The following is a 13,695-nucleotide window of genomic DNA, read 5'->3' on the forward strand; positions in this document are numbered from 1 at the left end:
TCCCCGGCCTTGGTGCAGTTTTAGTGCGGTAAGCCTGTTGCCTGGGAGGAGACTGCCTTGAAGACTTAAAGTAGCCAGGAAACAAACGTCTCCTGTGCAGTGTGAACCATGAGAGATTGTAACGTCATTCATTATGCAGCCTTTTCCTGCAAGATGGATAGTGATTCTTGCTATTTTCTGTATGTACAGTATACAGTAAATATTAGGACATCGGCAATTATTTCCCGAATCAATTTGATTCCGATTCACAAGGCCCAGATTTGATTACATTTCCGATTAAATTCGATATCAATTAGGTAAGGGACATTTCGGTTGCATTATCAATTTTGCTTGGATGTAAAATAGATTCTCAAAGAACTTATGCTGTAAATTGTACAAGCAATAAGCAACCCTTAGATTTTTATAATTTTTTGTAATGCACCATGTTTACATTAAGAATTGATCCCTAAAAATGGGGGTCAATTCACCACATCCACATTATAGGTGGCTTGTGGCTCGGAGGTAAAATGGTTGCTCCTCGACGCAGCGGCCGCGGCCCTTTGCTACATGTCATTCCCCCTCTCGCTTCCCTTTCATGTCTTCAGCTCTCCTGTCAAAATGAAGGCCTAAAATGGCCAAAAAAAGAATCTTAAAAAATGAAATAAAACATGTATTAAAATATTGATTTTGGGGATTTTAATAATAAATATCAGATCACTCAAACAAAGATCGATTTTAATTGGAGAATCGATTATTTTAACCCAGCCCTAAACATATGCCATATATCTGCATTAAAGTAGCATCAGTTAGAGTTCTGCTTCTCTAAAATCTCATAAACCAGTGTGAACACAGTCTTTTACACACTCCATCACTCATCTCATCCTTTAAATGTCTATACAGCTGCTGAACATTCACAAAGACGTGGCAATATGTCATCAATAAATCATCATGAAATGATCTGTGATTCATTCGAAGGCTCGCAGGATTAAAAGACATGACATAGAGAATGGCTTTGGGGTTTCAATTAGCCAGAATTGGATGTTGGCTGACATGTGAAAAAATAAATAAATAAAAGACGAGAGAGAAAAGCTCGTCTGATGTTCCTGCAGTTTGGTTTCACATCAAAAGCAGCAGAGAGAGGAAACAATAAATTATGAATATATAATGGATGAAACAGGCTGTTGGAGAGAGCCGGGTGGAGCTGGAGAAAAAACGTTTATCCATTTATCACACAGTATATAATTAGACAAAAGCCTTCTCTGGTTATTGTTGAAGGAGTGGGTTAGTTAATGTAATGTATCATGAGTCTGTGTCCTCATTAGTGCCAGATCACATTAAAGACTTTGCATGTGCAACTTCAAAAACTGCGTGTCTGAACGAATTAGCTGGTGCAGAAATGCTGCCTTCTCACGTGAAGACGTCAATTTTAATCTCGCTGTCGACTTCTCAGGATACAATAAGAAAAGCTTTCTAATTTCTGACTAGAAAGTTGTTTTAGTTCTATAAAATGTGAATAAGTTATCACCTCCTTCTGTTTAAAAGTGACTCAAAAAGTGAATAATTAACTGATAATGTATTAACTGATAATGTTAACTTGTATTAACAAAAATTCTTTAAAATTTCAATCTTATGGGGTCAAAATGGAACAAAACAGCCCGACACCCCCCCAAAAAATAACTAATTTACTCACCATGTAGACACTCAGGTCCTCCCAAAATGCCTTGCGGCTGCTGCTGAGGTGGCAGTGGCAGTGGCGGTGGCGGCGGCGGTTGTGGCTGGACGGTCTCCAGTCCCAGCAATGACGAAGAGGAGGACGAAGACGACATGGAGGAGGAGGAAGAGGAGGAGCAGGGCGGAGGAGAGCTGGGAGGGCACTGGGAGCTCTGGTTGGGCACCGCCGACTGGGAGCTCTGGGAGGACAGGACATGTTAAATAAACATAACTTTCTTTCCAAGATATGAGACGATCATCAGTCTATATAACGACTAGGGTTGCAAGATTCTGGGAATTTTCAAAGTTGGAAACTTTCCATAGGAATTAATGGGAATAAATGGTAATAAACTGAATATTTTTGATATTGCTTGTTATAATACTGTTTGTCTATAACAGGGAACTTAAATTTAGTTGAAAAAAAACCCATCTTGTAGCATAATCTTGGTTAAAACAACCTGATTTAATGCAACTTCAGTTGAATGTCCTCCTATTCGTCAATGACATGCACGCACGCAGTAATCAGCATAGGCTACTACATACTTGCCAACATTTAGTTTTTAAAATACGGGAGTCCACTTGTTCTTGATAGGCTGGAAACAATAGACAGCGCTGATGGTTAGCTTAGCACACATATAACCATAACCATAACCATAGTAAATCAAAGGCAGCATGATAGCTACCTTCATCTGTTAAGCTAAAGGTCAATGGTTTGGGCTACTACTTAGCCTACTGCAGGGCTATTGAGGCCACACCCACTGCACAGATCATTTCTAGAATCCAACATTCTACAGCAGATTGAAGACAGATTGAAGACAGTACTGCATTTGAGCCCAAGGACTACATCCCATCCAAATTCCCATAATTTACATTAATTCCCATGGAAGTTTCCAAATTGGAATGTTTCCAAAATTCCCCAGCTAAACTTTCCATGGAAAGTTTCCGGAAATTTACCGGAAAATGTCCGCCCCTTTGCAACCCTAATCACGACGCAGACAAAGACAACAGCATGAAATCCGGTCTCATTAAGTTCCTTTAGATTCATCCAATTCACCAAAATTAAATTCAGGTGTTCAAACTTTCTCCTGAAGAGCAGTGCCTCTGGCTGACATTTTAAAATGACCACATGCCAAATGTAGACAATGGTTCTTTGTTTTAAAATGATGGGAAAGTTGTTATTGGTCGTGCACCTAGAAATGTTTCAAATTAAAATGGATCTTCGTTGTAAAACAGAGTAACAATGGCAGACTTTCATACAGACAGTTTCGCATAACTCGTTTACTCACAATCCCCAAAGCCATTCCACTTTAAGAAGAAATATGGCGCTTATAGTTGGCTAGCAAACTAACTAGCAAATAACAGTGAATGAGATAGTGGGAAAACATCATGTCCTGTTTACATATTTTATTTCTTTAAATTTATATTACAGAGCTTAACGGTGACCGCCCACTTTTTGAATGGCTCCAGTTCTGGAAGTGATTTTCCCCATTCAATTGCTCCATTGTTTCATTAAATGTTTATAAGATTTAAGCCTGGAATCGTGACCATAAAACATTTGATTCAGCGCAAAAAAAACATTTTGAAAACAGCAAAAAAGGCAAAGGTACAAGACTACATAAACAATCATAGAGGTCAGCTGTAGAAGCTGGCTATAGCCGCTCGCGGGTTTACCGATGCAGTAAACATTGCCATGGTAACAGCAAGCTCCACCAATCAGAGAAGTCTGTTATGCTTAGGAGTGTGGGTAGTATTCTCCATGACATTGTGATAAAACATGTTTTTCCTAAAACAATCTTGATTTCATACGGACTTCTACAGAAGCCAACCATCATTTCACAATTTTGTAGCTCGTGGTAAGTCTACCTTGAATGGTTTAGACATTATGGCTAATGATCAAAATCCTTATAGAGAAAATAAATGGGATTTTCACTCGCAGAACCACAATGTTGAGCTCTATTCCAAGATAGTTAGCCCTTATGTCTTGCCTTCTACACCTGATAAATGGACATTTTTTGTTATTGTGTCAGTGTCACATATTTATGCTGTTTGTAAATTAGCTGTTAATATTGAATTTTATTTAAATGAAACTGCCACTTAAACATGGCTACTAACACTCTAAGCTAATTAACGTACAAGAAAGATAGCAAGCTAACCTGCTAGGACACAGACATACTAGCTAGCAAAAAAGCTAGCAAGCTACTCTCAAACAGTTTTTAGTGGCTAGGTGTGAGACTTGTTTTGTCACTAGATACGATGCGTTTGGTTTCTGTACGGTGGCTGGCCTACACCACAACTTTGTCCACTGAAAGAACTTAGCCTAAGTGAGGTCAATACGTTTGGTGCTAAATTAAACAATGTCATTAGCTAGCTAGTTGGCTGACACAGGAGCTAGTTAGCTCACTGAACTGCACTGAGGATTCAGAGAAAAACAAAGGAAGGAAGGATATTATTATTATTATTATTATAACTTTTCCTAGTTAACCATCCTAATGGAGGTGAGTGTTTAATTTAAAAAGGGCCAACTGCTACACAGTGTCCAAAGAAAATAAATCATTTTCTTGCAGCTTGGTGAAGTGAAGTTTTTACAGCTTCAGTTTTGGTCTCTCATCAGTCTTACCTGGGAGGGGATCTGGGCGCTGGTGGAGCTGGGCCCGTTGCCGTGCATCCCCATCCCATTTTCGGTCAGAAACTCCTCCAGGTCCATGTACTGCAGCTGGAACAAACCTCCGTCACACGGCAGGGTCCTCTCCCACAGCAGTGGGCCCAGGAACGCTGAGTTGGGCCGCAACACGCCGGGCCCAGGGGCCCCTCCGACCCCGGCGGGCCCTCCGGGGCCTGCGCTATTGACACCCTGTGGCTGTGAGTCTTCATCAGAGTCCACAGGCTTGTCTTTGTCTGGAGAAAAGGAGAAGTATGTTAGACTATTTCATCTTGATGAAAGAAAAAACAAAACGCTCCCACCCAAAGACAGTGATTAAACCTCTTCCTCGTCTCTGTGTTTGTGTTGAAGGGTGAAAGGAAAGATGAGAGACGATAACAGCTGAAACTATGCAGCTAGAAAGAATGAGTTTGACCATCAGGAAGTAAAAATATTCAGTATTTTGTGCTGTGAAACAATCCAGCATGAGACTGAAGCTGCACAAAGGTCGATAATCTCATTTGTTTACTGTAATCACACTGCCTTCAGCTTAATGTGGCTTAGTGTGATTTATTGACTCTGCATAAAGCACTTTTCAACTAATGCAGTCTTTCATTCCCAACACACTGTGCCCACTTTGGAAATAGTGTCATACCATTTCAAGAGCATGATTTTATCTTTAAAAAATTTTCATTTGAATATTACTATATATGATAAACTAAAGCAAGTAAGCGATCCATGTGTAACCTGACGCGCCAGATGGTTTGTTAACACAGAACCATCTGAGAAGCTATAATTGGAAACTGTTTGGAAATGGGCATTTTGAAAAAAATACCTGGCAGGTCATTGGATGAACCATCTGCCAATTATGTCCGCCACTGTTTTGAACGAACAGTCAGGGAGGCTGATTGGTTCGGTTCGCTGCTGTCTGGACACAAACGCATAACTTGAAGCCTGACAATTTTTTATACATCCACGAGCCTGACAAAATGGATGCATTATGTTAGATTCCCGCGTGATCCAGCTGTAGCCCCATATTTCTCTCGCTGATTTCAATCCCTATTTACAAAAAAACAAAATCTAAAAACTGATACAGTTGTGGCCACAAAGTGATGAATTTGAAATATTCCATTGCATACTTTGTACAAGTGCTGGAAGAAAGAGTCTGGTAGCCAGATGGTCACCGGTTTGATCCCCTGAGGGTAACACACACAAACACAGACGGCGCGTGATGCACACACCCATGTCTTTTGTTTTCTATGCAAGCTATGTTCTATTTAACGCTAACGTGTGTCAACACAACAGGAATGAAACGTTGAATTCGTAGGCAATAAAACGCGCCTGTGCTGAATTTGATTCAGTCAGGGGGTTTGCTAATACAGCCTCACTTGGCCTGGTCTTTAGATGTTGCTGTGTAACTGTCATTACTATGTCAGTTTGCTGACTTTCGATACTTCTCGACTTGTGCTTCTGCTATGTTTTTGTATTCATCTTTATCCTGCCACATGTTTAACTACAGCTCAGCAAAAGTTACATAGTTTTGCCAAAACGTCTCATGATCACCAAAAGACTTCATTGCCCTTTCAGAGCCTTTGAGCAAGGCACAAAATGAACATTTGGGTTTAACAAGCTCTGGCTGCTTTCTTGGACCTCACCCTTGTTCTGGTCATTTGTTATTTAAAAAACAACAACTCATTTCAGGCTGATATTTAATGGACAGATAGCTTTTGAATCACTTTGTTTCAGAGGTGATCCAGATCTTGCATTTGTCTACAAGAAGCTGCATTACAATCGTGTGCAACTTTGTCAGAAAACCGCTTTAAAAGACAAACAACAATCAACAATCAGCTCCGGAGGCGGCATTGTTGTTTGATGAACACCAGCTGAGGGTTGTGTTTTTGTGCCCTTGCATTGTGTGAGGCACTTAGTTGCAATCATTAAAAGGCATCTATAAATACATTTGACCTGACTGACCCTGCACTCTGACCTCCCACAGAGGGAGGGGTTCTGATTGAAAGATAGATATAGACATCAATAAAGCATCACCAGAGTCAATAAATAAAAAATCCTGCAAGTAAACCAAGAACCAAACCTAATTGCAACACATGGAATGAACTGTCAAAGTGATTGTTTTAAACCCTGATCCTTTGATAATATTATTCTACAGAAGTATGCCTTAAAAATTAATAAATGGCTCACTGAATAATAAAACCCAATAAAATAGTAATAAAAGAGCATATTTAACCGGGGTGGGATGACAGAGCAAGAGAGAGTAATGAGAAAGAGCGAACAAGTGAGAAACAGAGACTGAGGGAAGGCCGGAAATTTAAATTTAAAAGGGATTAAAGAACATAAAAACACTGGAGATTACAACGTGAGAACAGCAGAGAAGGGATGGAGAGAGATGGAGGGAGGGAGAAATAGAGCAGAGATTCAAGGCCAACATAATCTCTCTGCTATCATCATTATCTTCCTCATCTGGCTGCCAGTTTCTCTTAAAAGACTGTCTGTTTAATACCAAACTAAAAGGGACTATATACTGAAAGAAAGACAGAACAAACAGAAAACAGTGGTTCATAGAATGGCACTCGGAGACTGTAGACCTCCGCCAAGGCCAATGGTGCATTCACATGCTCCTTGGATGGTCCCATTGCCCGAGTTGGGAAGTTGTTCTTCCGAATTCCGTTTGTTTATGAGCTGTAAAGCTATAGGCTACATTTACATTGCTACGTTTTGGTTAAAAAACGAATATCTTTTGCTACGTTTACACCTCACATTCACACTTCTCTGACGTTTAGCGCCCCTAAACTGGAGCCATTTGAAAACACTTCTGACCCCGTTTTGGTTTGGAATCTCCGGGGTTGTGTTTCAGTCTCAACGGCTGCAAACGGAGACCTTTGACAACACCGACCCACTGACAACACACATTCTCACTACCATCGCATCAAAAAGCAACTCTTTGTCAGGTGCCTTTGCCGGTTTTAATTGACGCAAAAAGTCTCCTTTAGTGTCAGATTTAGTATACACGCTGCCTCCTGTTTACCTCGGCACGTACATGCCCAGCATACTAGAATGTTGATGAGATATGTGGTTTGGCTGTGTTAGTTTAAACAGAGATTAGTTCTTCTACTGGAGCTAAAATCATTGCACGGAGATCGCTTTTGGCTCAAAACGTAGCTTAAAAACCAAAACGTAGCGATGTAAATGTAGCCTTAGTGCGAAGTTTCTGTCGCCCCCATCAGGAATTCTAAGTTATGACAACAACACTGTCGGTGCATCCACATACCATCACGCCTTTTGGTGATCGCGCACCAGCTCAGAGCATTTAAACCGCACGTTAGCTGTTTCCAGTATTTGCGTGACAACAAAGAGCTAAGAAAACGGATCACGTGAGACATGAACTATGATCGGGAACTAATTTTTTCGATTATTCGACACCACACGAATGCAGCACAATTGCCCTCGCAATGGTAACGAAGGTGAAGAATTATTTGCGTATCCGCCCCGTGATTCGGATCCGATCCAAAATTGAATGGGTTTTTGGCTCATGCTATGTACACCCTTACACCACGTTTCAAGAAAATCGGGACGGTAGTTTTTCCGTAATCCTGCAGACAAACAAACAGACAACCGAGCCGAAAACATAAGAATGAAGGAACAATCCAGAGTATTAAATTGATTTAAAAACATGTCATCTCTTTGAAAATGAACAAGTTCTACATACAGTTAAATCTGAATATTTATATAACGTTAATATAACGGTTTACAGCTAACCTGCTTCTGTGTCGCCTATAAATGACGTTGACAGTTTGGAGACGTCGGTCACTACTGGTTGGTTAAGACCTTTCAAAGAGGTGTGTGGGCTGGGTTTCCATTTAAATGTTAGGTACATATTAATCAACAGAAAATCAGCAAACGAAAATACTAATTATTGTCTGTTTCCGTCCACTACTGTTATGCGAATATTAGGAGCTAGTTTATCGAGAGATTTTTTTCTGCATGTTTTAGGCGCAAATTCAAAATGCACATACAAATGCATTTATAGTAACATACAAAAAAAATGAGAACAGATGGGTGAAAAGATGGCAAAGATAACACAGGAAAGTAAAGATAATTACAGAGCAGAGAGTAATTCATACTGTGAAATCAATATTTTACGAACTGTTGTAGCAAAATGTTAAACAATAGTATTGACATTTCAAAATATATAATTTAAGGAAAAGACACCAATACAAAGACAAATATCAATCCAAAGCATAGCCATGCAATAACAGGAAGGAATCATTTAGTGATTGTGGGGTACCTCAATACAAAACACAGCTGCCAATGTAGCTACAACAACCTGTAACTTAAGTTCCTCCTGCTACAGTGATGTGACAGTAATTTAAGAGCACAAACAACGTGATTTAAGAGTATATATTTCTAATTTGTGTGCACACGTGATTAATTCGAAAGCCCCCCAAGTCACAAATTAAAAACACACCTGCTGGCTCCATAGAAAGGAAAGAAGAGCAAAATGACGATATAAAAGCAACTTGAAGAGAAATGAGGAATGCCTTTAAGAGCAGCAGGAGGAGAGAATAAAAAGAGGAGCAGGAGGTGAATTAGATAGAGACAGAGATAGATACTGTAAAAGATGAGGAGGACAAAGCCTGAGAAAAATGTAAATCAGCAGAGGGACCGAGGAAGAGATCTGATGAAGAAGACGAGTAAGACAGGAAAGTGTGAGTGGGGAAAAAAAACTCAAAGACATGTGAGAGAACGACAGAAAGAGAGGAAGAGATGTGATGGATAGAGTGGGTGTTTGTGAAGGCGGCAAACAAAGCTAGCCAGGAGAGAGAAGGAGCGGAACACCGACGAGGGCGAAAGGCATCGAGAAAACCAAAAAACATCACGCGACGACATCCTTTCCTTTTTAACACACCCCTGAATGCATCACCTATCATTAGTGTGCACTCTATGGGAGCTGACAATGAGGCTTTAGCCGGAGCTGCTTTCTGACTCCATAGAGAGGCTGTCAGCTGAGCTCACCATCATCTCCTCCTCCTCCTCCTCCTCCTCCTTTTCGATCATGCAAAGGAACCAAAATGAGCTACAGTTACACCACAAATTCACCAGGGGCCGCCAACCAGCAGGGAGCGTTTGGACAGTCTTTGTTTTTCTCCCTGTGTGTGTGTGTGTGTGTGTGTGTGTGTTGTTGAGTTCTAACAATACTTGTGAGGGGTGAGTCTTGACAGTCCATTCTGCTAGTGAGGACATTTTAGCACGTCTTCATCTTAATCTTTATCGTTAATTCAAACGATTTGTCAAGTCTTTATAGACAAGTGCACAATCCAATAAAATAAACTAAACCGACAATGTTAGGCCTAAATAATACAAAGATATACTCCAATATACGTCCTACTCTATCAGGCTATTAATAAATTAAAAAAGGACAAAAAAAATCCTCAGTGACTAAATAATACAGGTGCGTGTGTGTGTGAGAGAGAGAGAGAGAGAGAGAGAGAGAGTGTCTGTGTGTGACTGGGAGTTATGACATCCCCACAGTAAGAGAGAGGAAGGAGAGGCAGCCTGGTTAATATTTGTAATGGCAGCTGGTGGATGGGAAACCATTCAATCCCACTCAGTAACCTTTATTTAAACAGAGCAGAGAATGAGAACGCCGCCATCGCCGCCGCTGCTTCTGCTGCTTTGGCTTTTTTTTTTTTTTTTTTTATGGCATCCACTCCAGATTGTGCTTCTTTTTTTAAACCCTCTTCTTCCCTCCTACTCCTCCTCCTCGTGATCATTTCATTTCATCACCAAATGCAAAAAGGAAGCGCTTAATATAAAAACCCAGCGGGCCAGAAGGAGGAGGGCTGAAGTGAAAACAGAGTGTGCATGTGAGTGTGTGAGTGTGTTGGATAAGCAAAGCCTGTCTTTTACAATCACACCCACTCAGTCACACACAAACACACACACACAAGCAGCAATGACTAATCACTGTAATATTCCTGTGGTATTTCTACAAAGACTTATATTGAGTAAAGGCTCTCTAATGAACACTTATTATTGTTTCTGCAACTAATGATTTTTTTGATTATCGATGCATCTGCCATTTATCTTCTTGATTAAAATGTCTGAATAATAATGAAAAATGCAGATTATAAACTCAACATTGCTTGCTTTATCCAACCTACAGTCCTAAAACCAATCATTATATCAGATTTGACAAAGAAAAGCAGCAAAAATAATCGCATTTGCGAAGCTTCAACCAAAGACTTTCTGGCCTTTTTACTCGAAAAATGTTCTGTAATCGAGTAGTCTGGATCAACTGAAGTACATTATCGGGATAATTGCCCGACATCCCGCGCGTTGTTAATGCACCTTCCGCTCTCTGTGTGTTGCCATTCCCAAACTCCCTGCACTTTGGGAAACAACAACAAACTTCGAGCTAGAAAGCCACACGCTGAAAATGGCAAATTTTGCAGAAAATTTGGATCGTGCAGTAAGGCAGGACTGCTTGGTTCTTTCTGGAAATGATTGTAAAGATTGACAAAGAATATGTTTACGGCATTTCCTCTCTAACTGGGACGTTTTGGGACCGAATGGTGGGATTGCTGTGGGCGAAGTACGGATGGCGATACGGTAGGAGTAAATGAGGTTTAACCGTGTATCAGCTAATTTAAATGGCTCACGTTTCTGTATTATGTGAACAGTTAACTTCATTTAATACTGTATGTGATGTTTTCTTTAGCGGGGTGCAAACGTTCCACTAAAACAAGTTCCTTCCTGAGACACCGTCGTTGCGTCCGGAGCTTAGTGCCACCCAAGATGATTGTGATTGGTTTAAAGAAATGCAAACAACCCAGAGCGTATTTTTTTTCTCCTATCCCAGAATGTATCTGTGGTGGAGCCAGACCTTATACTCCACAGCGCTGTGGACATAGCTCTGGCAATGCGAGACTATTGACTAATTGATTCATCAATTAGATTTAGTTTTAGCTCTATGTCATATTATATCACTAAAATCTTCCTATAATATTTCTGCAGGGGCTTCAAATGTCTCTAAGGTGAATTTATAGTTAGGTTTAAGCCTTAATGCATATTATTACACCTAACATGGATTGTTATGAATCTCCTACAATACAATTCACCATAATGTATCACTCAAACACAGGCACAGGCAAATTAAAATGTATCAAAGTTCCTTTGAATGTGTCGGTACACGATCCGTTCTGCCTGCACGATCCGTTCTGCACATGCGCAAGATAATACTGTTTTACCGAGGATACGACCTGCACGATCTGTTCCACGCTAGCCTATGGCTAGCCTCCACCGGGAAGCTAACGTTAGTTTAGCTAACAGCTAATTCGGCTAACCGCTAGCTGACAGCTAGATTCAGTCTAAAATAATGTTAACTCAAACGTAATGGGAAAAGCAGGCTACAGCTAAATTAAGACTTCACAGTAATAACAATAAAGACAAGTATTGAGTGATTGTATTTTAAATGAGCACAAGTAAAGTAGAACTGACGTAACAGCTGTTATATATGTTAGGTGTTTGTTATATATGTCAACATTTATTTTCAAGTTTTATTTTGAGGGTCTTTTAAAGTTATTACATGCTGTCTCAGCTAGCAGTTAGCCGAATTAGCTGTTAGCTAAACTAACGTTAGCTTGCCTGTGGAGGCTAACGGCAGACCGCTACAATCAGCTAGCGGTTAGCCGAATTAGCTGTTAGCTAAACTAACGTTAGCTTGGCTGTCGACCGGAAGCGTGGAACAGATCGTGCAGTGTCGTAAATCCACGTACAACCGCGCATGCGCGAACATTTTGCGCATGTGCAGAACGGATCGTGCAGGCAGAACGGATCGTGTACCGACAGAATGCACTCGCTGTACATTAAAGGGGTGGTTCAGAATTTTGGACATAGGACCTCATTTTCAAGTTAGCCAGTGTGTTATTTATCAGTGGAGACCGTTTTCAACACTTTTCATCCAGTCCTTCCAGTTGCAGAGTTCGCTGGTGCTAGGCTAGCGCAAGTCAACAGTAACTGCTAGCCTGCCACTAAAAACAGTCTTACCCACTCCACAGTACACCCGAGGCAAATAAATTATAACGCCAGACTATTAATGTAAATGTCTGTTCGTTGCAATAGTTATACCTTGTTCCTGTAGTTGGTAGTAGGCATAGGCTACAGCAGCGGCGGAGTGATATTACCTAGGCTACCGAGAAAGCCGGTTTACATGACAATCACGCAAGTTTATTTACCTGCCGCTGTCACTCATTGCTACAGAAGTACATTGCACGAAGGAATCAACAAGATATAGTACTGTGGCCACGTTTGAAAGCCATGCCGATGTTTCTGACTTTGAAGACGATGAAGACGACTGACGTTGTCAGACTCAATCTATCAGTAGCAGCTAGGCTAACGTTATGAAAGGGGCTAGCTTTATTAGCTAGAGTAGCCTACCGAAAGTTATTACCTGTTCATCAGTAGCTGTTGGTGCATCTGGAAAGACGGATGCAACCGTGTTCGTTGTCAGTGACTTGTGGTCCTTTAGATTGTGGGGTTTTTCAAAGTCGTCTGGTCTAAAATGATCACTACAAATTCGCAACTTGAGTAGAGTCTCGGCTGGTGTCTTGATGTCCAAGCCAGCAGCAAGAAGCCACAGTTGGTTCCTTTCTGGATCTCCCAATGGAAATTTGTGGAAACTTTGTGGTGCCCGATCTGTTTGGTTTATTTTTACAATTTCTAAATGCACACTGAATCACCATGTTGCCTAGTCCTTAGTTTCAATCCAATGCTTTAATACCAATGTACTAGGCTACTACTAGGTGTCCAGACTGGAGTGTGCGTTTTCGGCGCAGTACTACTAACCGGAGCAAAGTAAAATTCCGCCGCTGCTGAGAAACTAGACCCTCAAAATGTAATGTGATCATTGAGATACAAGGGTAGTTTTATTTCTAATATTATTCTATCAACAGACATTTACATTAATAGTCTGGCGTTATAATTTATTTGCCTCGGGTGTACTGTGGAGTGGGTAAGACTGTTTTTAGTGGCAGGCTAGCAGATACTGTTGACTTGCGCTAGCCTAGCACCAGCGAACTCTGCAACTGGAAGGACTGGATGAAAAGTGTTGAAAACGGTCTCCACAAAATTCTGAACCACCCCTTTAAAAATGCATTTCTCTATGATGTCCCTGCAGTGACTTGTTGGAGCTGTTTTCCTTACTGTTCCTTTAAGAAATTTCTCGCCCCCTCTCTCCACACACACGCACACGCGCACGCACACACACAAACACACACACACACACACACACACACACACACACACACACACACACAAACACACACACACACACACACACACACACACACACA

General features: G+C 40.8%; 1 protein-coding gene across 3 annotated transcripts in view; it reads right to left on the reverse strand.

Annotated features, from left to right (window-relative positions):
- The window catches only part of dbpa (D site albumin promoter binding protein a), a 41,487-nt gene that overhangs the window by 26,791 nt on the left and 1,001 nt on the right, over window positions 1-13,695 (reverse strand). The window contains exons 1-3 of one of the 3 annotated variants that reach the window (XM_035992903.1): window positions 8,811-9,277; window positions 4,298-4,584; window positions 1,670-1,889 (exon numbers count right to left, since the gene is read on the reverse strand). In XM_035992903.1, coding sequence (XP_035848796.1) covers window positions 1,670-1,889; window positions 4,298-4,584; window positions 8,811-8,823 — 520 coding nt within the window. In that variant the 5' untranslated portion in view covers window positions 8,824-9,277. Of the gene's footprint in view, window positions 1-1,669; window positions 1,890-4,297; window positions 4,585-8,810; window positions 9,278-13,695 lie in introns of those variants that run through there. The other 2 variants (XM_031294731.2, XM_031294733.2) reach the window with 2 other exon arrangements.

Source organism: Sander lucioperca, chromosome 16 (assembly GCF_008315115.2).
Source record: "Sander lucioperca isolate FBNREF2018 chromosome 16, SLUC_FBN_1.2, whole genome shotgun sequence".
NCBI lineage: Eukaryota > Metazoa > Chordata > Actinopteri > Perciformes > Percidae > Sander > Sander lucioperca.